This window comes from Polypterus senegalus, chromosome 13, assembly GCF_016835505.1.
Source record: "Polypterus senegalus isolate Bchr_013 chromosome 13, ASM1683550v1, whole genome shotgun sequence".
In the NCBI taxonomy this organism is placed as follows: Eukaryota; Metazoa; Chordata; class Cladistia; order Polypteriformes; family Polypteridae; genus Polypterus; species Polypterus senegalus.
The window spans coordinates 153,315,667-153,343,344 of record NC_053166.1 but is presented as its reverse complement, the minus strand read 5'-3'; the positions used below and the strand labels follow the sequence as shown (position 1 = coordinate 153,343,344).

The following is a 27,678-nucleotide window of genomic DNA, read 5'->3' as shown; positions in this document are numbered from 1 at the left end:
ATCTGCTTGATGTTCAGCAGATGTGGCTGCTTTCCTTGGTCTTCTTATTACGGTGTTTGTCATCCCATAAATCAGCTTCTGAGATTTGCTTGACACTCGGCAGGTGTTGCTGCTCTTCTCTAAACCCCCCTTTTATGGATTGTTAGAAGTTGGTTTTTCAACCACTTTGATTGATTGTGGAGTATTTCCAGAGCATATCAGGCCATACTTCTTGTTTGTGTTCTCCATTGTCTTGTCTGTGTATTCTTTCTCGCTCTTCATCACTGAATCACCTTTGTGTGAGGTGCTTGCTACTCAGAAGATGTGGCTGCTCTTCTTGGTCTTCTTCTTATTACAGTGTTTGTCATCCTTTAATCAGCTTCTGCAACTTGCCTGAAGCTCAGCAGATGTTGCTGCCCTTTCTCTTCCTATAATATTCTTTGTCATGTAATCATCTTATGCAATTTTCATGACACTCAGCAGATGTCACTGGTCTACTTTTTCTTCCTTCCTATTATGGCAGTCTTCATCAGGTGATCAGCTTCTGCAATTTGCTTGACACTCGGCAGATGTCACCCCTCTACGTTTTCTTTCTGCCATGTCACTTGGTTTCTCAATCATTTTGCCATAAGAAACACACAACCATGGGTCACTTTGCCTAGGCCACCGCTACCTTCCTTTTTTTTTTTTTACAAGTAGTTACGTGACAGACAGACCTTACCATTTTGTCATTAATAGCTTTTTCCATTTGTTTGTTTCAGTGACACCACACACAGCATGAAATATATATACTTTGAAATGAAAACTGCCGCTCTCACCCCTCAACGCTGAGAGGGTGAGCTCAAGTGAATGCTGTGTTTTGATTGGTGAATCGTCAGTACAGCCCACGCAAATCTTTGGCCAGCAGGTAGCTACATTAATAGTCAGACGCGACACAGCTTCTAATCAGGTGGTGCAGTGGTAGTGCTGGTGCCTCGCAGTAAAGAGATCATGGGTTTGTATCCTCCCTGTGTGGAGTGCAAAGTGCCTTGAGCAGTGAGAAATGCTGAAATGTTATTAAGAGGACGAGGATTCCAGGGCTTCGTCAATTAAAGTGGCTGGTTTGTGCAGTAATTGCGGCCGACTTTTTCCTTGCACCCTTGTCCTCTTCACACTCGCACAGTGAGTGCCTTGCGTTCCTCGGGGATCGTGCGGCTTATACGCATGCGCAAATCTGCGAAGGTGCGCATCTGCGCTTCTGACGATTCGCCAATCAAAACACAGTACTTGCTATAGAGCCCGCCCCCGCAATTCTGACGGGTGAAGACGACAGTTTTAATTTCTAGCTGTTATTTGTTGCGTGCGGGGTCGCTGAAATAAATGCATTAATGCATACATGTAACAATAAACTATTCCTTGACACATGTATTTATGCTCACATATCATTGAGGTTTTATGTTTGTATTTTTTTTTAATTTTCTCCAAAATACTCCTCCATATGGAAGTGCATTCAGCCTTTAGCAGTTGCAGAAGAGCGATGGGATGGACGTGGCCTGGTGCATGCTGGGTGCAGCTGCCAAGTCCGGCTCAGGTGTTTTCGTGCCACAGTGGATGGCATTTCGCCGCTGACAGAGCGCCTCGTTCCAGGCAATTAGGCGCTCGAGTCGACGCGCAGTTGACCGCTTGCTGCGCAGAATTCACAGAGCCTGAGCCATCTGCTCCTCGCTCAACCTGTTTGCGCCCTCCGCCGAACGAACGGGGCTCAAATGGGCGAGGCTTAAAGAAAAAGAAACCAGAGCAAGGTATTTTGTGTACATTTTTAATAAATTAAAGTATAACAATGGTAAAGTGCTTTTCTTTAAACCATTAAAAAAAATTGTAAAACAACAGCAGTTAGTATTCCTGGCAAGACGAAATCTTGAAGAGAGCCGACAGCTCAGCCAAATAATCGCCCCCTACGGGTGAAACAAAGCAGATGTGGTGGACCAGCGGCTCCCTCCAGGGAACTTCAACATCTGTAAAATGCGCCTAAAGGCATTTTTGAGTGGCAGTGGGCAAGAGCGCGTAGATGTGTGCCAAGATGGTACCGCCTCCCCTCGAGCCAAAGTGTAGATTCAATGGAATGATGGATGGACAGATAAAAGGGTCGGGCGGTAGAATATTTCTAGTCTTGCTCACAGGGAAAGGTTTAATATCGGACAGGTACTCGAGACTGGGCCAAAATCAGAAGAGGCTGCCCATCTTAAACACACTGGACCCCACTGTAAGGGTTTCCTAGACTCGTTTCTGGTCCTGCCGCTCCTTCATCACCTGAACGACACAGTTGTGACAAATGAGTGCTGCCACCTGCTGGAGTTTAAAGTCTACGGCACTGTCTGTTCATTTTAAATCAAATCTCCCAACTGTTCGCTCCTTTCACGTCGGCACTCCGCCTTCCCACTCTATTAATAACGGGCACTGGCAGGGGGTCCTACTCGCATAGGGGCCCACGAAGTTTCTGATGCATATTTCTGTTTTGCTATTAAAACAGAGGGCACTGCGAACTACTTTACCCGGGGGTTGGTCCTATGGTGCTGTTAAGACGGCCCTGACCAGCTCACCGAGCAGACCCTGGTGTTCTTCATACCGCTCCATGCACCGAAGAGCCACAAGACCCCGCATGACGGCCCAGTTGTTGAATCCCGTATTAAAAATGTTTCACGTCTAAGACTATAAAGTCAATGCAGTGGCAGCAGTTTGACTTTTTCTTTTCTTTCTGGACCCCCTGTTGTAAGAAACACAAAGATTGGGACGATGGCTTATTTTGGTTGTGCTCATTTTCATAAAATACGAATGCTGGATGAAAAGGTGACTTCAGTAAAGAATGTCAGCTTTTACTTCCGGGCAATGCTTTACATAACAAAAAAACAAAAAAAAAAAAAAAACGTTGGGAATAAAAATGTCTTTTGTTGTGTTCACCCCTTGGGGACAAATGACTGACAGGAGACCCCCCTGGTGAGAGGGTGGAGGGCTGTCGGAGATTGCACGCGATTGTCTGGTGTTGACATCGACGACACAAACCAAGGTACAATCAGCGCAGTGACCACGACAGAAAGGGCAAATTACTTTTGAAAATGCCCGTCGGCGCCAGTACTGGGTATTCGAAAAATCAACAGTAGGAAATTTTGGGAGGTCCTTGGAAGACCACAGCAACCGAGAACTGGAGTACTGGGGGAGCCACAATAACATCCAGAGAGATTAAAAAAAATAATAAAAAAAAGGACAGGGCAGGGATGGCAAGGGTCAGAATGAAAAGAAAAGAATCTGAGACCTGCAGTGGGTGTCAAGAGCAGAAATGGCCGGACAGGACCTCACCGAGAAGTAGAAGGATGAGCCACAAAGGTTCTCGAGCAAAGTGAGTGTTCGGGACAGATGAGGTAAAGAAGAACCTTCATGAGAGCGCTGGGCTGGAACCAGTGTGGGGGGAGAGAAGAGGAGGGCAGCTGGGCACGAAGTGGCTCACCGGTGGCAATACGTCACATCTTCACAGAATGAAACTTTATTTTGATCACCTTTGTATTTGAAACATTGCCTCCCAGTGGTCGTTTCTAAGTAGTACTGCTAGTTAAGTTTAAATCCTTCTGAGGTTTACTGAAACTCTAGCAGCAGTCGGTCGGCCTCCACTTCTTTCACGTTACGCCTTGGCCTGTAACGCTCTCACCAAAGTAACGGCCATGTTCTAACCCACTTACTCCAGACCAGTGTTGTGTGGGCCAGGGGAGGGGGCATAGACTATACCAGCTGGCATGGGGCAAATCCAGAACAAGCCCAGAAGCGGGCGTCAGTCATTCCCGGGGAAAGCACACACATGGCTCAAATTAGCGCACCAATTCACCGAACCTGCACGTCTCTGCATGGTGGGAAGAAACCTACACTGGCACGGGGGTCCAAGTAATTGTTTTTGTGATTAAACTCAACTGCCACAGTTATGATGATTTATACGTGAAGGTATTTTGGGACTGACGGACTGTTTGAGACGAGCTTTGAGCTCAGAGTAGCCCTTTGGGTTGTGCTTTGTAGTTTTATAACCAAGAGGGAGACGTTTGCAGTCGTGTTATATGCAATACACAGCCCAGAAATAAAAGCAGACATGCTGTCCTTTAGCCTCACATTCATATTTTATGACGTTTCTATCTCGGACCTCACTGGCCCAGTAGTTATGGGGCGACTAAGAAAGAAGCGGAGCATTTCAAAAATCCGTTACTCAAGTCGGCGTCACAAGAACAAGCGGCCTACACCATTTTGAAAAGAAACGGTCACAGTTCTCCATCTTACAAAACGCTCAATATGAGCCCCCATGTGCCAGGCCCTGCAGTCCATCTCCTCTTGTGCTCCGGTGGAGCAGATCGGCCGCAACGCGTCTTGAAGTTCAACTCTACACTCCGCGTGCTGCTCTCTCGTACTCGCTCACCACTCCATCGCTCCCAAGTCCCATTGTATTCTGCAGGCTGTGCTATTGTTTTAAGTCAAGACCCCACTTCTTACAATCTCCCGAGGGGCTTTCATTCAGTCGGCCTGCCTAACGCACAAAAAACATCCGGAGAGCTGGACGAAAAGTGAACCCTGAAAGGCAAGCCAAGCGCTTGTGCCGGTTTGCTGGCCACGTTCACTTGAAGTGTTTAACTGTTCCGTTAAATGCGTACAGGTGGCCGCTAACGGGAAGCGGTCATTTTTGGTTCACTGGTACCTACGGATTCTAAACAAAAGAGGTTGGCATCTTTGCTAAGGTTTTCGGTGTCACCGCTAGGGAACCTCGTGCTGATGAGCAGTCGGCTGTAAATCATCCAAATGCAGCCACGACGCGTGCTGAAAGGAGCTATACAATGAACAATGGCATCAGTACCTTTAGAAAATTATAAATATCCTATGTACACAAGAGGGAAAACAACGTCGACTCTATGAAAATAACGTTTTCCTCAGAAGTGAGGTGCACTTGGAGGATCTGTACACTATTTACACGGAAAAGGGGACGCCCAGGCCTTTGCGGAAGGGCAGTGCACCTTGGGAAGCGCCAGCTCTTCGGAGGACCCTGGCAGAGGAGCTTTGACAAACAATTGTGTGCCTGTTAAACTTCTGGGGAAGACACACTATGCTGGCATATCAGTGCCACACGGTGGCCAAGCCCGGTACCTACAACAAAAGCTGCCATTCTGCAAAAAGCCAATGTCCCTTTTCACCCATCAGATAAAAAAAAAAAAAAAGTTAAACGTTACCCATAACTCGATATTTCAACCCCCCCTACCCCATCCAATTCACCAGGCGCCCCCACTACTATGTGGATGCCACAGTTGTGCCGCTGCCCAGTTTGATGATCATTTGTTGACAGTCGTGAAGTGTCCTCTTAGCACCGAGCCTCTCCAAGGTCCGGGCGGCATCCACTAGCATTCCGACACGTTGCCCTGGCGCAGAGAGGAAGGAAGGAGGGAGATGACGGCAGGCAAGCAGAACCGCTTCTGCCTGCTCGCGTTTTCCAGGGCACGACGCCAGCTCTCCTACAGGCAGAACACAATACATGAGCCACAAGACCATCCTTTTTGTAACCCCCACTTGCTGGTGATGTAGCCCCCTACAGTATTCACCTGCTCTTCTGGTCGGTGTGGTCCTTCTCCGCAGGCTACGGTCCAGCAGTTGGTGAGCCCGAGTAGGACTGGCGCCAGCCATGAGCCGAGCTGTGGCCTCGTGCAGAAAGAGCTGCCAAGAGAAATCCATTAAGAGCAGTCAGCATGGCACAAGTAATGGCTTAGCCCACTGGCATTGCCCAGCAGGTGTCATCTGTCAGCTCTCCCACACACACAACGGGCACCGTTTCAGACCTCCTGGTTTAGGATCAACGTGCCAAGACCAGCACACTAACCCAGGTCACAAAATTTTAGATCCCCACACCCCACCAACAGCAACTCACTCTCCGCATTGCTGGCCGGAAGCTCTGAGACAGCCGACGGAGCGTACTCAAATCCTGCTGGAAGCCACACAGCTCCAAGGGTGACACTTGCAAGGAGTTACCCAGCGATGGACGCTGCTGCTGCCAAAAACTCGTCCTGGTGACAAGGAGCAGGTCACAAAGTAGCAACTGCATCACCTATACGAGAGAGGGAAATACATTTATGGAATTAGAAAAAAAGGAGCACCAGATGTCCATCACTTTCCTTGTAGGCCTCTGCTGTAGGACAGAAATGCCACAGGGGCCTGGTGGCATTAGGATGGCTCCCCGTGAGCAAAGCATACGGCGCGGCTCTGTACTGCACGGCAGATGCATTGCACTGAAGAACAGACATGCAATGCAACCACAATGCACAACAGCAACGGCCTTAACTTCTCCATGTGGATGCTCAATACATCAGCCACAGCAATATGGAGCCGAGCAGCCCCCTGTTTGGGGGGGGCGTTACCATAACAAGCAAATAAGTGGAAACAAACACTGGATGACTGTCAGCCCTCTTCCCACTGATGCCAGCTGCCACGTACTGTACCTTGTCAATGCTGCCAAGGGGCACTATGGACAGGCTCTCTTTTAGGTACCCACTGGCCTTGTCGCAGTGTGCCAGCGTCAACTGGTTGTTCTCCTGGCTGGACAGAAGGGTGCGTACAGACCTGAAGGTGCAGAGTGCTGCCCGAGGTAAGGGGTTCCTGTGGAAGACAAAACAGCCAAATGATACAGAAAAAAAATAAATTACAGGAAAAAACACCCAGTGGCATTGGCTTAGCTGGGTGATATGCCAGGGAAATGGCATTCGGCTCCAAAGAATAAGACTCAACACATCCCACGGGCATGGTAACAAAAAGCAGAAAACGAGCAACAGACATCCGGTGTCAAAATTACTCTCCCAGCAGGCAAGCGGCATCTTGCCTTCTTCCCATACAACTCTCCCGGGAACTTACTCATTGCCATGCAGAGCCTTGGGCATGTAGTCCACCACTGCGTAGAGGCGCTCGGCTGCCTCGTCATCGCCCTGTAACCAGTTCACTGCCACCACCACCAGAGACGTCCACCACTTGGCCAAAGGATCAGTCCCTACGCGGTCAAGAGAGAAGGCACCTGCTGTCATAGTCTGCCAACAGCCTGGTTTGCAGCTGTTCCAAGGCTGCCACACACACACACACACACACACACACACAGAAGATAACTGAAAAAACAATTTCACACACCTGTGCTGGTGGTCACGCTGGATCCAATGGCGAACGTCTGAGCAGTGGTTCCTGCGGCGTCACAGCAGCTGTTCAGGAGCTGCAGGTACTGCAGAGCGTCAGAAAACTCTCTGCCAAGGAATAAATAAGACTGGTCAGCAACCAGGCCACAGAGTGTGCCCATCGCCAGCATGCGTGCTCTTACAGGGCAGGTCAGCACTTACCCTGCCCCTTCAGCCTGAACCTCATTACTTTCTGGTTTGGCGATGCAGTACAAGGCTCGGTCGAGCAGGTGCTCCCGAAAGGCCTGAGTCACCTGAGCCAAAGGATCGACTGAAGAAACAAAAGCCAGCGAGGACAAAGTTAACAGTGAGGTCACCAACTCTTACCACCATCACCAGAACAAACTACAGTTCAAATAGTGCAAGCTCTAGTCCTCACCCCCCCCATCATGGTACAATGTGACTCCCCCTCTACAAAGTGCTGTCCATTAAACTATCAGACCAACCCCACTCAACCTACTTCTACAGCACTTTCGCCCCCACATCCATGCCTCATCTCACTCTCCTTCTCAAAATTAGGACACTGTCCCATCTGCCTTTGATCCACCCCCTTCCCCCTCTGCCAAAATTAGTAGTGAATGCCCAACTCACTTGAGTTGCCTGCCAAGCTGTAGATGCTCTCTCGGGGTGTGCTGCGCACAGTCCAGTCTCCATCAACGAAGAAGCGGTGCCCAAGGGGGTGGCAGAGCCACTGCATGGCTGGAGGCACTGTGCCACTGGGAGATAAACAGATCTGCCTGGCACTGCTCAAGAAGAACCTCTGGGTGTGAAAAAAAAAACAATAAAACAAACATTTTTATTTGAGCAGTCACAGAGGACTGGAACATTGTAAGAGTGAGACTCCGATCTTCAAGGGAAGGAAACAAAATGGATGCCGGTAGCTACAGACCAACAAGTCGTACTTCTGTACGAACCAAAATTATGGAAACTGCACTATGAAATAAATTAGAAAAGTGTCTGTATGGAAATAGCATACTAAATAACATGCCAGCATGGGTCTATGAGGGGAAGATCTCGCCAAACCAATCTTTGAGATTTTTTTCTTTTTTGGCAGTTGACAAAACCAAAGCACACAACCTTCATAAAGCCTTGGACTCGATCGTCTCACGCTAAAGAAAAATTCTGAAACTAGACCCTCAAGGCATCAGAGGTAAACCTAAAAAAGTGGATCTCGGGCACAGATAAGAGGAGGATGGGGTCAGCAGTGGAGAGTCCCTTAGGGGGTCTGTCCTGGGACTGTTACCCGTTTTCTGATTTACATTAATGACACGGATTTCAGTTTAGTTAGAAAACTGGTGAAATTTGCAGATGATACTGAAATTGAAGCAATGGCAGACCCTGAGGAGGCAGCAGAAACTCTTTAGAAAGGCTCCATTAAGAAGGGGAACACTAGGAAAATGGAGCTTAATGGAGAAAAGCACAACACGTGGGTAGAAGGAACATCAATTATAAATACAAGACGAGCTACAGGGAGCAACCACAGGGGTTTATGTTGACACATTTTCATCATCCAAGTAATACACAGAAGCAATTAAAAAGTATGGTTAGATCATAAAATCTGTAGACTATAAATGACGGGATATACAATAATGCACTAGTGAGACCACCTCTGGGGTACTGTGTAGAGTTCTGGTCACCACGGCACAAGAAAGACAAAGCAGCACTTGAAGCTGTGCAGAGGAGAGCAACCAAAGTGCATCATGGGACTTGAGGACGGGTCTTACTGTGACAGACTCGGAGAATTAAACCAGTTTAGTCTGAGCAGAGGAGACTGTGTGGGGGTCTCGGCCAGGTCTTCATTATCCTCAAAGGCATCGATAAAGCAGAACGCTTTCAGCTTAAGGGGGGAGTCACGAACTCGAGGACAGGAATGGAAGTTAAAGGGAAGGGAATCGAGGATTAAAGCCAGGAAGCCCATCTTTACACAAACAGTTGTGAGAATCTGAAACAAACTACCGAGTCATGGAGTCGAAGCAGAAAAACGCTGAGAACCTTTAAGAAGAATCAGGATGCGATACCTGGGACAGCTGAGCTCTTAGCTAAACAAGCAGGACTAATGGACTGAATGGTCTCCACTTGTTTGTCACATTTCTTATGTATGGAGGAAGACGCGCTTGAAAGCTGTGCAGAACAGAAAGGCCCAGCATATCCCAGGCCTCGAGGACATGCTGTACTCTGTCAGATTCAGAGAATAACCTCTTTAGTCTCGAACAGAGGAGACTGCGTGGTGAGACCTAATCCTGGTTTTCAAATTTCTCAAAGGCATCGATAAAGCAGATCCAGCAGAATTCCTTCAACTTAATGGTGATGCAGATAATTGAGAACATCACTGCAAATTAAGGTTTAACTGGTGTGGGAAAGAGTTGTGGGAATCTGGAACAAACCACCAAGCCACGGAGTTGAAGCAGAAACCTTGACATTCTTTAGGTGAGATATTGGACAGCTTAGCTATTAGCTAAATGAACAAGCCTGGTGGGCTGAACGGTCTCCTCTCGATTGTCAGATTTCTTACGTTCATGTAATGACCCATGCACAGATTCCACACAGCGCAAATTTCTACCTTCTAGCATTTATTTTACTTTAACCAATTACTTGGAGCTCAAAACACACACAGCTCTGACGGGCACCAAAAGACGCCGAAGGTGTTGCCCTCAGACTCACCGTTAAGAAATGCAGCGTCCTGTGCAGGCTACTTTTGATACGCATTGCTGCCAGTACATAGACTTCAGCCAATGTTGCCACGGAGATTGTCTCGCCAGCACATTCAGCCAAGTTGACGGCGCTCAGGGCCATGTTGATTGCTGCCAGGTTGCTGCCAGGGAGCTTTCCTAATAGAAAAAGAGTAGAAATGGTGTCAGAAGTCACAGAGCATTGCCATGGTACAAGCCAACCCTGTGTAAAAAGGAACGGGGGAGAGTTGCTCGTCAGCGTATATGGATCCTGCGGTCAAGAACAGCCTCCCCTAACCACTTCTAGTCCTGTGGGATTCCTATGCGGCCTCCATTGATTAACCCCAGCTGAGCCTACAAGATGCCCGATAGTGTCACTTGTGTATTATCCCACCTGTCATGTGCAGCTGATTCAGCTTGTGGTACACAAGAGCAGCATCTCGTGAGCTCCTCCGCACATCCTCTTGCAATTGCTGGTCACGACTCAGACCTCCAGCGCGTCCTGCCAGCCACCGCCCCAGCCAAAGACGTTGCAGAATCAGCCGCAACATGGACCACAGCAGACTACAGGCCAGGTCCAGATGAGAGGTGGGCAGGGGGCGGCCTAAAGCCTTTAGGCACATCCACAAGTTTTGGGAAGCCTGAGCATAGTCACCCTGAAAGGAAGAGATGAGGACATATTTAGAGTATGTCTGGAACCTGAACTTTCAACCCAACAAGAAAGGGGAAAAAAAAAAAAAAAAAAAAAAAAAAAAAAAAAAAAAAGGAACAGGAAGAGAAGCTGTTCACCCTGGCCAATTCGAGGTCCGCCTGCTTGCGATGCCTCCAAAAGAGCACTGAAGATCCCGAATGCATACGGGTGACGGGTTCACCGTAGACAAATAGCCTGATGAAGAGGAGCAGTACCAGTACACCATTAAGCAACCAGAGGAAGAGTGTCGGCAGCATCCAGTCAAGCCAGCCAAGGTTGTCTGCTGTAGAGGCACAAGAACCAAAAATGAGTCGTTTTGGGAGTATTTGGTTTCTTCTACCCTGCCTGGACTGGACGCATGTGCAACACATCTACCTGCTTGGGTGAAGTTCAGGAAACATTTGAATACTCGAGATCTGCCATATGTACACGTACACACACACACATATATATACATACGAGAATACGTACACAGACACACACATATTATATATACATACTTTGATATCAAGCACTACAGGAAAACGGTAAACCCTACCATTAATAATTTGAGGTCAACTGGACACTAAAATATTTGTTATATGGTAGTATTTGTAGACTAGTCAACAGATGAAGGAGCACAAAAACACCACCAGGAATACTTCACTAACACTTTAGGCTATTACCCATTTACTCTTATTTCATAAGATACAATACAATACAATACAGTTTATTTTTATATAGCCCAAAAAAAAAAAAAAAAATCACACAAGAAATGTCACAATAGGCTTTCCAGGCCCTGCCTCTTGACAGCCCCCAGCCTTGACTCTCTAAGAAGACAAGGAAAAACTCCCAAACAAAACCCTTGTAAGGGAAAAAAAATGGAAACCTTGGGAAAGGCAGTTCAAAGAGAGACCCCATTCCAGGTTGGTTCGGGCATGCAGTGGGGGTAAGGGGGTCAATACAATACAACAGAACAGAACACAAGTAACCTTCAATACAATATAATAGTGCAATAGAAATATTACAAGGACAGAGATGTTAACAAAACTTTCTTGTGGTCTTAATTATGCTTATAAAACATGAGTGAAGTGATTATTGATATCTGTGCAGCGTGGCACGTTAGGAGCCTTTGATATTCTGGTAAAACTGCTTATGGATGTGTGAAGGATTCACAAATCACATACTGAAATATGCAATATCAAGAGAACTGTGTCGAAGTTAAGCAACTTCTGACCATCCTAAAGTGAAGTTATTTTACTATTCCACATTGCACAGAGGATGGCACGGTGGCGCAGTGGTAGCATTGCTGCCTTGCACTAAGAAGATCCGAGTTCGCTTCCCGGGTCCTCCCTGCATGGAGTTTGCATGTTCTCCCCGTGTCTGCGTGGGCTTCTTCTGGGTGCTCCGGTTTTTGCAGGTTAGGTGTATTGGTGATCCTAAAATGTCCCTAGTGTGTGTGTGTGTGTGTGTGTGTGTGTGTGTGTGTGTGTTGTCTGCCCTGAGGTGGGCTGGCACCCTGCCTGAGGATTTGTTCCAGCCTTGCACCCTGTGTTGGCTGGGATTGGCTCCAGAAGACCCCCGTGATCCTTTGTTAAGATATAGCGGGTTGGATAATGACTGACTGACATGGCGCAGACGAATGACCACTTTATGGATGCTTTGTAAGTGTTATTAAAAAGGAGAAGTTTGTTATTTTTCAAGGTGAAGTCATTTCTTCACAAACATGGTATGTGTGCCTTTGCCACATTTTTAAGATGTTATAAGTTATGAGACTTATATAAGATGTTGATTCAAAACTCTGTTGTTTTACACAGACTCACAACAGCAATTTCGTAACATCCACCCTGCTCAGCATTCAATAATAATAATAATAGATTTTATTTATAACGCGCTTTTCATTGACAAAATCTCAAAGTGCTACAACAAGAGCAATAACCACAAAGTTGAAAAGTTTAAAAGACTAGATTAAATTTACAATCTCAGCAGTTATATGCTTTCCTAAATAAAAAAGTCTTCAAATTTGCTTTAAAAGTGTCCAGATTTTGTGTAGTTCTCAGTTCAACAGGGAGCTGATTCCAGAGCTGTGGGGCTGCAGAGCAAAAAGCTCCCTGCGTCTTGCAGGATTGAATATAAAATTCTACTAATAACTTACAAAGCTTTAAAAGGCCTTGCACTGGACCACACCACCTACTCCATCACTTTGCTCCTGTCCACCCACTAATGTCCTCCGATTCTGGCAATCTTGTTGTACTCCACACCAACTTGCACGCTGTGGGTTGACAGGGCCTTCAGCTGTATAGCACACAGACTTTGGAATGACCTCCCAAAATTAATGACCATCAGCTGACACAATTCATTCTTTTCAAAAACAACGGAAAACTCAACTGTTCAGGAAGGCGTTTAACTTGACCTGACATTCTTTTCCTTCTTTCAGATTACCTTTTTTTTCCCCGGATACTCTGGATCATTTGTGTGTGTGTGTGTGTGTGTGTGTGTGTGTGTGTGTGTGTGTGTGTGTGTGTGATATCACAAATGCTACTATTTGCTCAGGATTTTCTTCTGGTATTGAATTTAGTATTTTATTCTGATTTATTGTCTTTTAATCTATTTAATGCTTTGGGTATCCTGTATTTACCCATTCTAATGTTTGTATCCAATGTTACATATATCCTGCTCTTCTTTCTGAAACGCTTTGAAGTGCCTTCAGCATGGGAAAGGTGCTATATAAATAAAACGTATTATTATTATTAATAATAATAATAATAATAATAATAATAATAATAATAATGTTAATCACTTTCTAGAAATTAAAAAAAAAAAAAATCTTACCCACATTGGCACTTTAAATTGCACTGTATGGGTCAGGGTCGGAAAAGCTTACCAAATACGTAGATTTCTTCATGTCAAGACAGCCGTCGGGTATCAAGCCACACATTGTAAAACAGTTTCTACATGTCATTTTTGAACAAAAGACCACCACTATTATGAGATTCGGCCATTTTAAAAGACGACCAGCTGTACGTGACAGCTTTACACTTTGTCTTTCTGCACAACAAACTTTTGCCCTACCCTTGTGTAGGCGATTTCCTTTTGAAACACCAAACCACAGTAAAACTTTTCGTGCCACTTGGCTGGTTTTCTTTTGATTTCCATATTTACGTGAACAGAAAAACAGTTCCAGGAATATGCAATAAAATGAGTATTTCCTGATCACTTTTGTTGTCACAAACATGTGTCGGAAACACAGAGAGGTGCGGATCAATAACCATCTTGGTTTAAAAAAATGGACATATTTAGCAAGTTTTTAAGCTTTTCCTTCCTGCCTTAAACCTTCCTCTGTAAGGCGCCACAGCGGGCAAGATATTTTTTATTTTAAACTTTAGAACACAAATTTTGTGAGCCAAATGCATCTCTGTCATGTCTGTGAAGAAATTACTTTGAATTGAAAAATACCAAACTTACCCTTCAACCCTAAAAGTAGCCTTTGTGAAGGTTGCCCAAGAGTATATGTGTAACAGGTACATTTTTGCAGTACCTAAACTAAAGTGTTAACCAATTATTTCTAGTAGTGACCGTCCAATCCAAGCATCATAAGCCCCGAGTTGCCTGCATTAGCAACATACCTGCAGACTGGAACCCCAGCATGTTTCTCCCAGGGCCTTGAAAACTGCTGCTCTCAGACAAGCCTGTTGAAGGTTTTATTACAGATGACAACGGATTGAATGTGAGGAAGAGGAAGGTGAAGATGCACAGTGCAATCCGGGAGCGATCCAGCATGCCCATGAGAGTAGAGCAAGGCATCTCTTGCTTGTGGGAGGTCTGGGAAATTAAAAAAATAAATAAATAAAAGAGTGCATATGTTAAACCAAGAGAGAAACAGAATGAAAAATTGAATTATCCATTTCCAAAGAAATGCATGGATGGGTGGCAAAGGATCTTTTGGTTTCACTACATTTTTGGAAGAATAGCACATTATTTGAATAAAATGCAACACGTTTCAGCCACATTTGTGTGCGGGCTCCAGTCCTGTCTATCTGGGATACATGGAGTAAAAACTCAATGCTCTGTTCTCAAAGTTAATATAGCTAAGGGTCTTTTATGTGGTGTCGCCAATCTCATGCCCAGGGTTGTTTCTAACTATCCAAACGCACACATTCCTACTCTATAGGGCGTAATTCTAAGGCAGATATTTCCTACAGTCTAATATCCGCACTTCAGGAAGGCCATAAACCAGGCAGTCTGGTTGTTTTTTACACCCATGGTTAAGTACCTTTGCATCATCACATAAGGGGCTATCTGGTTCAGAGTCACTGCTGCAGTTTGAGAAATGGCTGCTGTTAGAAGGGGAGCCAGCATCTGAAGGTGGAGGAGTCAGCATTTCAGCTTTAATCCCGTCAACCTCCATCTCCATGGAGATCCCAGCTGATGCCACCAGGTCCTTAAGTGTTTCTAAAAGAAGGATTATAAAAGAACAGTTAAGCTCAAAAGAGTCGATGGCAAGCACAGGTCATGCCTCTGCACCCATTCTTAAAGGGACTCACTGTTCTTTTGAGCCACCATCTTTAGTGCCAGGTTCTCTTGTTTTAGCTTCTGATTGGCTTGCTGCAGGTAGCGGATGTAATCAATGGCTTTCTTCAGAACAGCCGACTTGTTGAGCTGCAGGTGCAGTTGGAATACAACAAAAATAAAAAAAGCTCTTAAGGATTAAAAAGTGGCACACGGGCGTAAAACGCCAACTGAAGGGGCACTTCTTTACCTTGCCCTCCTTCCCCACCACTAACTCTTTGAGTTCGAGAATCTTGTCATTAATTGATGAGCGGTAGCGCTTCTCAATGGCATTGTGTGCAGTGCGCTTTTCCCCCTTGTTCGGCAGGCTCGACAGCTTGCCATTGGCAGGAATTCTGTTAATGGGCAGTTTGTCAGCATCCACCATCAAAGGAACTGTGGTGAGAATTGTACCGCCACTGACCAGCGCCTGGCAAACACACAGAAAAGCAGTGAGAGATCAACAAAATGGATTATCGTTTGAGAAAATGACCAACTGAGTACAAGCAGTTGACAGGCATTTGAGGCCACAAATCCATTAAGGCAGGCCTACCTGGATAGAAGCGTTATGCCCTGGGGAGTTAGACGTGCTTAGAGTGGTGATGCATGGAGATTTGACTGCAGTGACCAAGGAGCTGCCGTCTGGCTTGAGTGTCGTCAAGAGCAGCGAATCGGCCTTGATGAATTGGGGCTGCAGAAGCACCTGGCATGGGACAAGTCAGAGGCACTTGAGCAACAGATGGCACTTACCTACTCAATCCAGAAACCTCACCAGCTTTCCAAGACTTACTGGAGAGACAGTGGATGAAGTGGAACTGGCGGTTGTGGCCAGAAGCTGAGAAGCAGGGATTGTAACGGACTGGATCTGCTGCGGAGAAGCCAAGATGTTGGGCATCGGTTGACTGGTACCTACCGACTGCACTGCTAGAGAAAAGAAAAAAAAAAAAAAAAAAAAAGAAAAGTCAAGGCCATTACATCAATAAGCGGAGCTGATTAACTTGCAGGGCATACACATGCAGAGAGCAGGCCGTCCTGTGTGTTCAGACACAAAGAGATAAGGCAGGTGATGCTTACTACACACCACCTGATAACCTTTTAACGCTCTCATCCTGTTTGGGGTCATAGGGTGCAAGTGACTATTCTGACTGCATCAGGCACAAGGCAGGAGGCCAGTCCTGGATGGCGTAGACAACGAGCAGATGGCTCACAAAACATTAAAACAACTGTACAGCATGGAGGACTTATTTATAAATGAACGACAGTCTGAAGCAGGGCACCTTCACTCATTTTAAAATTAGAGTTGCATAATGTGACACAACCAAACTAGTGGTCTAGAAACAAATATACAATATGGAGGAAAACAACAAAATCATTTGTTGATAGAATTGCATAACAAACATCACAAGAGCACTAAAATATACAGTGTGATTCTAACGCGAGTTATGATGAATTACGGTTTTAATAATGAAGCAATCCAACTGAAATAAAGATTACAGTATTCCTGGATAAATGTACAAACGAGTGAGGCACGGTGCTCTTTTTGGACTTGTTTGTGAATGAACTGGATGACCGTGAGATCAGTGAAGGTTATTTCCAGCAAGATGGGGCAGCCTGTCACACGTCAGCTCGCAGCATGGCACAAATTGAACCGCTTTTTTGGTAATCGGGTTATTTCAAAAGGGACTATGGCCACCTCATTCCACGGACCTGTCACCTCCAGATTTCTTCCTTTTAAGGAGCGCTGAAAGGAAAAAGTGTGCTAGAACAAGGGAATGATTACAGCGAAACACTGAAAAGGAAATTGCTGCCATCACCCCTACAATGCCCTCGCCTGCTAATATGGAGTGGTGTGTCGATCTGGGTTTGCAAAGGCGACCATTTCCAACACTGAATGTGACTGGATCCATTACACGTCGATCAAGGTATGCTGTGTATTGATTTTTGCTACTATTACTTCATTATTACGAGGGTAACACATTATAACTCGGGGGCCCTGCCCGTTAGAATCTCCCTGTACCTAAAATTCAGGTGCCTTACCCATTTAAAAAGTTTCAAGAGGGGCATGAGGCTCCAGTATTTAAAACACAGAAATTCAAAAAGCCGGGAAGTACTCAAAATATCAAAAAAGGCGGCAATCACTCTGGCTTTCCTTTACACACAATAGCACCTTTCAAAAAGGCCAGCACTGCAATGGTATTTAAAAATGACATACAGTGCGGTCAATCCTATCCTATCAAGGGTACAGTAGAACAGCAAGACCCCCACACGTGACACATGTGAACAAGGCAGCACCCAGCACTCACTAAAGACGCACACTGAGAACAGTAAAATCGAGCATTAAAGACAGCCCCAGACATACAGAGAAATGATTCCATTTATTGATTATATAGCGCCTTTCACACACACAGAGATTGCGAAACTCAAAGCAGCACAGGGATAAGGAAGGCTAAAAACACAAACCCCTAGTAAATGATAGGGTACATCAGCTAGGTTTTATTCCTGTGTTGCACCCAAATCCTACCTGAACAAGCAGCTTCTCACTGCAGACCACCAGCTAAAGCGTTTTTTGTTAGCCACTTACACACTTCAGCACTGTAGGGAATGGCAGCACAGGGCACAAGCAGGAACCAACCTTAAATAGGCTGCCAGTCCACTGCAGGGCACACTCACTCACACAAGTCCAATTAACACATATTTAATGAATACACAGTGGGGGGGATCTGAAACCTCAAAGTCCCCCTTAAGAGGATTTAGGAGTCTCGTTGGGCTCAGCACTTGTAATGGTTGTTGTGTGTACGTGTCTCACTGGCAGTCTGCACCTTTCCCTAGTCCTTTTAATACTGGAATGCCGGCCAATGGGTCATGCGGATTGGACCACCTGGCTCAGAGGGCCTTATAAACTGTAAGGGGAGGAGCCCACCATACTTGAAAAGCCATGGCGGGAGAAAGGTGGAGAAGAAGGGAAGAGCGCGCCAGATCAGAAGGAGAAGTCGGACTCCAAAAAAATAAAAGCAAGAGGGAAATCTACACAACCTTCAGGTGAACTCCAGTTCGTTTTGGGAAGAATCGTTTTCCTTTTCTTCTGGGTGTGTGGAAATTATTTGGGAGAGGACATGACGGGCCAGCGTAGGGGATGGTGTATGTATGATAAGAGTTTCCCAGGACATGAGGTACGGCCGGCGCATCCTTCACAATAATAAGACTTTAGAGGATCATTAATGGCTGTGGATGTTTCAAGGACTCTTCATCCATCCATCCATTATCCAACCCACTATATCCTATCTACAGGACCACAGGGGTCTGCTGGGCGCAAGGCAGGAAACAAACCCCGGGCAGGGTGCCAGCCCACCACAGGTGCGGACACACACACAAAGCACAATTTAGGATCGCCAATGCACCTAACCTAGAAAAACCGGAGCACCCGGAGGAAACCCACGCAGACATGGGGAGAACATGCAAACTCCACGCAGGGAGGACCCGGGCCTCCTAACTGCGAGGCAGCAGTGCCACCCACTGCGCCACCGTGCCGCCTCTTAAAGGACTCTTGTTCTCATTCATTTCTTTCTTACAATTGTTATTTGCGTATTAATGGTCTATTTTGTTGAGCATTTTGTTTTGTGATTTGTGTATAGAGGTCGGGGAGCGTGGCAGAGTGGCATTTTGTGTATTGGGGTTTGTTTGCTTTGTATCTTTCCTTTTTATTTACAGTATAATAACATTTCTCATTTAACTTAATATTTGCTTCCACTGATGTGCTTCTGTAGGAAAGTAATGTTAGTTGCTCACGCCCCGGATCATTTCTTTATTTGTTCCTCTAGATTGGCAGCGCATATTATAATCGTGCTGGCTTAGGGAGTGGTACACACTATCAACTTCCAGACAGTGTTCAGAGGCCATAAAGAAGGCTAACAGAATGTCAGGTTATATAGCACCTTGATGTGTGGAGTACAAGTCACAGGAGGTGATGCTCAAGTTTTATTAACACACTGGTGACGCCTCACCTGCAGTTTTGATCTCCTGGCCACAGAAACAGCAGCATTAGAAAACGTCCAGAGAAGAGCAACTAGGCGGGTTCCAGGACTGAGAGATACGAGGTATATAGTGTTGGATCAGCACTAAAACTTGGACTTTGGTACCCATAGCAGCTTTCATGGGTGGAGGGGATCCCCTGTGAAGTACTCGTCACGTTGAAGACATAGGTGGGGGTCCCTCCATGATGTTCCGTGTCAAAGTAATAGGGGGGTTAAGGGGGTCCCAACTGAGTTATAAACAGGGTTTGGAGGCCTTCCCCCATGAACTTCCCATCATGTCATAGCATGTACTTTTGCCCCATGACGTCTACAAAGCAGACATTTTTCCACAACTGCAATAGTGAGTGTCGATGGAAAGGGTGGGGAGGAATTTACTTCCAGTACTGAAAAAATTCTGAAATGCTGATATCATACCATTTGAAATTTTGGGTTTTTCTGTACTTTTTCAAGACCAGTTTACCGCACAACCCTAACTGCACTAGCCTCACCTCCACAAATCGTACTCATCTTCTTCAGTTATGTCTAAAACGTCGCAATCCATTGAAAGCTCAAAGTATATATATATATATTTTTTTTTTACTCTGTTACAATACTTTTACAATAGAACTATGGTGTTCTTTGTGTAGGTAAAATAAAACTGCATGGAGAGAAAGCAGACAAGCACATGCAAAACACATGTGCAGCTGTAACAAGCATTTGACAGATTTATTGAGGTGAAACTCGAAAGCAAATTGTATGTGCACGGGACAACTGAACCGTGAAGTCCAGAGCTTGTGTGCCAGCACCCAACGAGACTCCTAATGTAGCCATGCTATAAGCCAGCAACCAAGACTGAACAACCTGTTAACAGGTTAGCGCCACAACTCTGAAAAAGTGACGCACATCTTAAAGCTGTGACGTGTGAATCCTAAAGACACACAAAAATGCAAAGTCAAAAGACCAAAAAATAAAAATCTGATGCGTCCATCATGACTTTTAATACATTGAGCTGCAACTTCACAATTTTCATATCAACACACAAGAATACTGGGACACAGATGGAAACGTGTTAAGGGTTCATTTCACACAAATGTCTCACAGTTGTTCTTCACACAGAGAACCACATGGCACATGGGATAAGTTGCAAAGCAGTGTAGCATTTCAAAACTCAACTTCTTGCTATAAACTAGGTCATTCGAGCTGGCAAGCCTATTGGGCTGTATGGACTGTTCTTCTCAACAGAATTATGAAATCCTTTCCTCCTGGGTGTGACGTTAATCTGCGTTCAACCCTGCAAGCAGGTCCTCCAAGTTACAGGGAAAACTTGGGGGTCGATGGCAGGATTGGCACTAATATACAGTGTATATATATATATATATATATATATATATATATATATATATATATATATATATATATATATATATATATATATATATATATATATATATATATATATATAACACACATACATACACACACAATATATGTGTCATGTGTACAGACCATGTAGGGACTGACAACTGAGATTATGCATTTAAATTGTAAAACTGCAGTGGAGAAGCTGCACAAATAAAGCACACGCAATTCAACGCTCATCTTCTTGCCATCCTCTTTTTATTTATTCAACGTTGCCTACTAGTCTCTACCACCCACCGCAAAGCCCTGCAGACTTTCTGGACTTCTGCACATATTCAAATGCTGGAGGCGATTTTCTCACAGCTGAGAAGCACAGTTCATTAAGCTTCAGTCGAACAGAAAGGCTCACAAAGGCCTCCCTGCTGTTGACACGGTCAGGCTAAGCCATGGACGCATAACCAGCAGCAGCTACGCTGCAGTGCACTGTGGGAGAAGGTGGGACTGAAATGGCGCCATCTGGTGATTACCGAGTGGCTGTGCACCAACTATCTGCACAGTGTGTAACAGGGGACTTTGGATCACCAGCACTGCACATACACACCATCTGCTCCCACCAAGGGGCTGCATTCTGCCACTGCACATTAGGAGAGGGGGGGCTCCGACTTAGAAACCTTTCTCCTACCATGACAAAGGAGCTGGCCAGTATTAGGTGATGTAAGGATGCAATGCTGGACGAGGCTGTCAAGACATCGACACTATGAACATTTATTTTGGCAGCAGGCCTCCTCCGGCTGTGTTCTTTGACGCCTCATGTGTTCTGCAGTTTAGCAAGCTCCTTGAGTAAGCAGTATGGCACCAGACAGGGACAGCGGAATGAGACAACAACATGCCAATAAAGCAGGTCATCTAGGGGAAAGCCAACTAAATGGGACCACCTACAAACCACTCACTGCTGCTGAATGCACATCTACAGAAGAAGAAAGAATACAATAAAAAAAGTAAACTGTGCTTACCTGAAAAGCCACCCGAGGGCTGATAACCAATCAGATGCGGCTGCTGTGGGGTAAACGGGGCAGCTGTCTGAAAGCCTGAAGTCATTATGGGCGCAGCAGGGGGACTTGGCTGTACAGACTGTTGTGGTCGTGCAGGCGGTGGTGGACTCTGCTGCTTGGGGCTCTGATCCAGCTTGACAAGGTGCCGGGGGGAAGAAGAGCCAGGAGGTGCTGTGGCCGGAATGACTGGGGGGGCAGCAGGCTGGGGTGGTGACGGCTGGAAAACCTTGCTGCCTTCCAGAATGGGGCTCTTTGCTGGCTTACTGGAAGGCCCCAGCAAGCCATCCAGGAGCGGGGAGCTGCTTGGTGCTTGCACAGGAGGAGGAGGAGGAGGAAGAAGAGGGGGTGGCGTGTCCTGCATCGTCACAAATGACTGATGGTCAAACAGGCTGGGAAACTCCACATCATGGCTGTTAATCAGCTGTAGCATATCTGTGAGGAAAGAGGACGAGACAAAAAAAAAAAAGGTCACTCGTATTCTGTCGGAATTCCGCGAAACCAAGACGTCTAATCCTATCAATTTCAATACAGGCCTGCTTGCTACCCAACTGCTAGTAAATGTCCGGTCATCTTTAGGGTCTGTTCACTCAATGAACGTCTCTGGCCATGACTGTCCAACACGATTCGAGGCTGAAGACCACATTCAACTATTTGCCCACATGTTACGAGTGATCTAAATTACATACGGCTGTGAAAAATGCATCATGGTGGCATGCTCAATGAGAGGCACTATAAAGAGATTGATTGATCAGATTTGGCGATGGACCAAGTCCTGTTCAACGTTGGCTGCCACTTTTTGCACCCAGTACTATTGGTGCAGAGACAAACTTCACACCGATTAGAAAATAAATGAATGGCCCATGATTTAGAGCAGGGTTGTGGAGGGCCGCAGTGGCTACAGGTTTTAATACTAACCCTTTTCCTAATTATCTTCTTTTGAATTCATTTTAATTGGCTTGTTTTTTAAGATTCGTTTTCCTGAATTTCTTCATTGTTCCTCTGAATTACTTCATTTCTTTCCTTCAACGGCACCCAAACAGAAATGATATATAAAAGTGAGTGAGCAGACAAAAGACCAACTAAGTCAGGGCCTCAAACTCCAACCAGTTGCTCAATTCAAAGCCGATTCTTGTTGTTCATTAAACCCGTTCTTTAAATTTCATGGCTTGTTGCTGCTCTCACTGTGCAATAGCAGACATGTCTGAAATTGCGGATTTTCTCTTTTCCAAGAGCTCTGTTAAAATGTTTTGTGGACCTGAGCAGATCAACATTCCTGAGACCTTCATCTTTCTTTCTAGATATTGTATGATGGACACAGTTTGCCTGTCATGTTTTGGCTCATTTTATATCTATTAAGGGAAAAGAAAAAAAAAAAAAAAACAAAAAACAATTAAGGGATCGGAGTCTTCAAGAACAAGTCGATTACATTTAATTCAAAAGAAGCTTATTCAGAAAAAACAGGTCACTAATTGAGAAAAAAGTTACAATGAAAACCTGCAGCCACCGCAGCCCTCCAGGACTGGAGTTTGAGATCCCTGGTTTAGAGGTTGTATTATTGCTATCGAATGGCACTGACAGTTTGGTGTACTTCCATGTTTCTTTTTCATCTTGTTCTAGAAATTTCTTTGCAAGGTGGAGGGTGGCATGGTGGCGCAGTGGTAGCACTGCTGCCTTGCAGTAAGGAGCCCTGAGTTCACTTCCCGGGTCCTCTCAGCGTGGAGTTTGCATGTTCTCCCCGTGTCTGCGTGGATTTCCTCCCACAGTCCAAAGACATGCAGGTTAGCTGCATTGGCGATCCTAAATTGTCCCTAGTGTGTGGGTGTGCCCTGCAGTGGGCTGGCACCTTGCCTGGTATATGTCCCTGCTTTGCACCCTGTGCTGGCTAGGATTGGCTCCAGCAGACCCCAACCGTGACCCTGTGTTAGGATATAGCGGGTTGGAAAATAACTGACTGACTGATGACTGACAGAGGAAGAACGCCCTCAACATCCAGAGGACACTCTTTCTTTTTTGTTATTCTAAACTCTTTCCTTGACTTCCTTCACGTTTATTGATGCACCAAGAATCAGACAGGACAACTTTCCATGGTGTGACAGAATCCTCCTGTTAGAACCATAAGTGACCACAAGTCAGATTTTGTGAAGATTCAAAGTGACACACCAGTCTGCTATATTCTAGAAATCACTTCTCCATCTCAGTAGAAACTTTCACCATGTTTACTTCTGCCCTACAACTGTTCCTCTGTATTCCCAAATGCACTTCCATGCAATGATAACTACGATTCAGAAATCGTCTGGAAGGCACCCACTTACTTTTTGCTGACGATTTCCTTCTCTGCCAGTCCATAGTAAGAGCAGTAATCTCATCACTGCCGTAACTGCTGTTAACTTCCACAGGGCATCACCTATTGCGCATAAGACTCGCGTCTCCTGCATTTTCAGGGTGCACGGTGTTATTTGAAGGCAGCTTCCTCCAAGTCCATCACAGAAGACCCACAACTCGGTGGGCAGACGCCCCACAGGCCATGGCACACTCAGTTACGGAAGCTCTCTTGCTGGTTCTGCAACCGTCCCTCTCTCAGTACTCGGTTCTGCCCCAAGACAACGTGGCAGGTCTTACTGCATTAAGCCAAGTCAAAAGCCCATGCCCAGTTCATACTTAGGTGTGCCCCTTGGTTTGGGAAAAGCTGAAAACCATGAAGTCTGATTGAAATCATTGATGTTAGGAAGAATGCCCAGAGAGGGGCTGGGTGGTCCCGTGGCCTCGAAACCCCTGCAGATTTGTTTTTTTTCCCCTGCCAGCCCTCTGGAGTTTTTTCTGCCCTCCTGGCCATCAGACCTTACCTTATCCTTTGTTACTTAGCATTGCCTAATCTTATTTTTATATTTTTCTTTCTTCTTCTCATAAAGCACTTTGCGTTACATCATTTGTATGAAAATGTGCTCTAAAAAATAAATGTTGTTTACGTCTTGGACTGAAGCAAGCATCTCAGTCTTTCACTCCTCACCGATTCGGTAGCAGATGGACTCTCTTTATTTTCTTCATGTTAGATGTTCAGACAAACCTTCTCATTGCCTCACATCTCCAACATCTTCACAAAGTGCGACTCCTGTCTTTCAAGTGGAACCGAATGTAAAACACTTGAAATCATCCTCTCCTCACTTGAAAGAAATGACAAGACTTCATCCAACCCTGCCACAAACTGATGCTACAGTGACGGACGATTGCAAACCTTTTTTAGATTACATATACTTTATTGAACCAGAAGGGCAAATTCAAATGCATACCTTAGCAAAAAACAAAAACAGAATACAAAAACACACCAATTCAAAAGTACAATATAAGGCAATACAATACAATCACAATACAACAAATATTATGCTACAATAACTAGTAGGAGGGGTCAGTATTATTTTCCTGTAGCTGGAGTGAAAGAAAGGGATGTTGGGAGGAAGCATTCAGCTGCCTAATGGTAGCAGGCAGAAAAGACCCCCAGACATGCACCTTGTTTGGCAGTGGAGGAATGAGTCTGTGGCTAAAAGTACTCCAAGGAGGCGCCACCCTGGATGGGATGGGCAGAATTGCTCAATTTTGCCACCATGCGCTGTTCAGAAGCAGCATTTCTCAACCAGTGGGGGTCGTCCGCCTTTGAGATAGATAGATAATGAAAGGCACGAAAGATAGATAGATAGATAGATAGATAGAGATAGATAGATAATGAAAGGCACGAAGATAGATAGATAGATAGATAGATAGATAGATAGATAGATAGATAGATAGATAGATAGATAGATAGATAGATAGATAGATAGATAGATAGATAGATAGATAGATAGATAGATAGATAGATAGAATATTAAAAATAAAACCCAGTTCAGTGGCTGACTAGATCACGCCTTATATCCCCTGCTGTATCTGCATGTGGCTCACGCAATAAAAAAAACTCACCTATCTTGTCATTAATTGCACTTGCTTCAATGCCCCCTTTGACACACATCTTCATTTAAAATCATGGGGGACCCTCCCTGTTAGGTCATCAGACATTATAATTATGTTATACTGGGTCCTGAAGCACTGCTCCGGAGTGTCCAGGGTCAGCTGGCTTTTATGAACACAGTGCCTTTCAGAAGTCTCCAATAGTTGAACCAGGAGAGCAAGAAAACAAAAGCAGGACCACATCATCGACATGCTTTAAGTCCTGTACTAGTTTCCAATCAAAGTTAAAACAATTTGGTTAACTTTTAATGGTCTAGTAAAGCCCCTAAAGGACATCAAATTTGACAAACGAGAGGTGACCATTCAGTCCATCAAGCCCGTTTGTTTAGCTAATTGCTGAGCAGTCCCAGGATCTCACCTCAAGATACTTTTTTAAAGGTGGTTATGGTTTGGTACCTCGCCCCAGACTCCCACAACTCTTTGCATAAAGAAGTGCTTCCTGGCTTCATTCCTAAATGCACATCCCCTAATTTGCACTGGGGTCCTCCAGTACATGAATAAACAGCATCGCCATACCACGGCTGTTAACCGATCAAGCCTGTTATTTCCCAATTCCTTTTGCACATGTATGCCAGATCATGTGGTGAACTTGCATCAGTCTACTTTTTCATCTCTAAGCTTATTTAAGCAGCTCTGTGTTTTTAATGTTATTTTTCCCCTTTCCTTTACTTGTAAGCATTTTCAGATATTTACTTTATGAAGACCTTTTATGTATTATTGATTCAGGACAACCCTGTGCTCCAGAGACCTACAACACTGTGTCAGGGCAAGATCCTTAGGATTCAAACACTGACCTCTTCCACATAATGCCCTCAGGTAGGCATCCAGTCAGCCTCCTTGAACGCTAAACACCTTATTAGCTACAAACCGTCTAAAAACACGTAACGCTGTAACCCTACCTTCCAGGGTGCACTCCATTGCCGGTTGCAAGTCACTCTTTGCTAGTGGTCACTTTTTTTTTTTAAATTTGCTTTCATCCCTTCTCTCTCTCTCTTCTTGCATCACTTCACTCGGTGCGATGCTTAAATTTCAATCAAAGCGCGAGCGGGTGTCTGGAGCCACGCCCTCACGACAGCCGTCCCGCCCGCCCGGCACACGCCGGCAAACGAACTATGAGGTGACTCCGCGCAACCAATCACAGCGCTCACTCCGGTTCGATACTTCCGGGTTGCCCGAGGTGACGAGCGCGGGGTTATTGGCAGTCACGGGACGCCGAGCGAGGTTACTGGCGGTCATTTGATGCCGCGCGGGGGTTACTGGCGGTCACCGTGCCAAAAAGCGACGTGCAGGTGTCGGGGTACTGGCGTTCTGCTTCAGCATCAGCGTAGTTATCAACGTCCCGCAGACATAGCAGCTACATTAAGCACCTTGCCATTGCATGCTGCAGTACAGGAGAACTTTCCAGAATGTGGGGAGCTCCCAGCCAATGCAGATCTGTGAACGGCGGATACATTCAATAGCCATTTAGAGTTGGCAACGTTTAACGCTTGAGCGGCTCTTTGAAACACAAAGAAGTGGCGAGCTGCACACTGTGAGGTTGGTGACCTTTGCCTCACTAAGGGAATGCCCGCCAGTAACCCACATGACGTCACTCTACATCTTGTATTTAGAAACAACAAAAAAATAAAAAAGGCAATGGAAACGGCGCGAAGACACAACGAGTACCCCGCTCACCACCTTCCACTCCTGAGCCCCGCTGTCATACGGTACGCATACTCACCATCTATATCGTTCAGCAAAGCACAGTCGATGTCGTTTGGCTCGTTAAGAACAAGGCTGGCATCAAGAGTGTACAGGGAAGCATCATCAAACGGTAGGGGCTCCATCTTAACCGGTGGCAAAGCCCCCGGGATTGGCACGGGGGTGCGGATGCGAGTCTTCAAATCCTTCAGTCACACTCTGTGTTGCGCTCCTTCCATACTAGCTAAACAAAGTTAAGCACAACTCAACCCTGCTTACCAGGAAGCGGTCTCGGGTGACTGACATTTGAAATGGCCAATCAAGCGCGAAGGTAAGACGGCGTGGCTAATCACAGTTAGATAGATAGGCTGCGTGGCCAATCCTGCGCGGAAAACAGACTGAACAGCCAATCGCTGTCGCGGCTGTTAGCGCAGATTGATGCCGCTGTTTGCAAACTGAGTCGTATGAGTCACACACAGCTGTCGCCGAGACCACGGGGGGCAATGCGAA

The 27,678-nt window shown here is 45.6% G+C and overlaps 1 protein-coding gene across 3 annotated transcripts; it reads right to left on the bottom strand.

Annotated features, from left to right (window-relative positions):
- Nucleotides 1-1,761: 1,761 nt before the first annotated feature.
- On the bottom strand, nucleotides 1,762-27,468 carry srebf1 (sterol regulatory element binding transcription factor 1). 3 transcript variants are annotated; one of them, XM_039775958.1, is made up of 19 exons: nucleotides 27,209-27,468; nucleotides 21,454-21,924; nucleotides 15,862-15,992; nucleotides 15,625-15,774; nucleotides 15,283-15,501; nucleotides 15,068-15,182; nucleotides 14,797-14,975; nucleotides 14,150-14,345; nucleotides 10,643-10,827; nucleotides 10,248-10,509; nucleotides 9,846-10,012; nucleotides 7,776-7,944; nucleotides 7,347-7,455; nucleotides 7,144-7,253; nucleotides 6,877-7,009; nucleotides 6,468-6,624; nucleotides 5,900-6,076; nucleotides 5,577-5,688; nucleotides 1,762-5,489 (listed from the first exon to the last, which is right to left on the bottom strand). In XM_039775958.1, the coding sequence occupies exons 1-19, from the start codon at nucleotides 27,312-27,314 to the stop codon at nucleotides 5,269-5,271; spliced, it is 3,369 nt and encodes a 1,122-aa protein (XP_039631892.1). In that variant the 5' UTR covers nucleotides 27,315-27,468; the 3' UTR covers nucleotides 1,762-5,268. The 3 variants fall into 3 exon arrangements, with proteins under 3 accessions (XP_039631892.1, XP_039631891.1, XP_039631893.1); XM_039775957.1 differs by having other exon boundaries at nucleotides 15,862-15,995; nucleotides 27,209-27,467; XM_039775959.1 differs by lacking the exon at nucleotides 27,209-27,468 and adding an exon at nucleotides 26,388-26,482 and having other exon boundaries at nucleotides 15,862-15,995.
- Between the last annotated feature and the right edge of the window lie 210 nt (nucleotides 27,469-27,678).

Coding starts and splice junctions, on each gene's coding strand:
- srebf1 (XM_039775957.1), bottom strand. CDS start 27,314: ATGGAGCCCCTACCGTTTGATGATGCTTCCCTGTACACTCTTGATGCC. Junction 21,925..27,208: donor TTTGCTGAACGATATAGATG/GTGAGTATGCGT, acceptor CTTTCCTCACAG/ATATGCTACAGCTGATTAAC. Junction 15,183..15,282: donor TGGTGGGGAAGGAGGGCAAG/GTAAAGAAGTGC, acceptor CTGCACCTGCAG/CTCAACAAGTCGGCTGTTCT.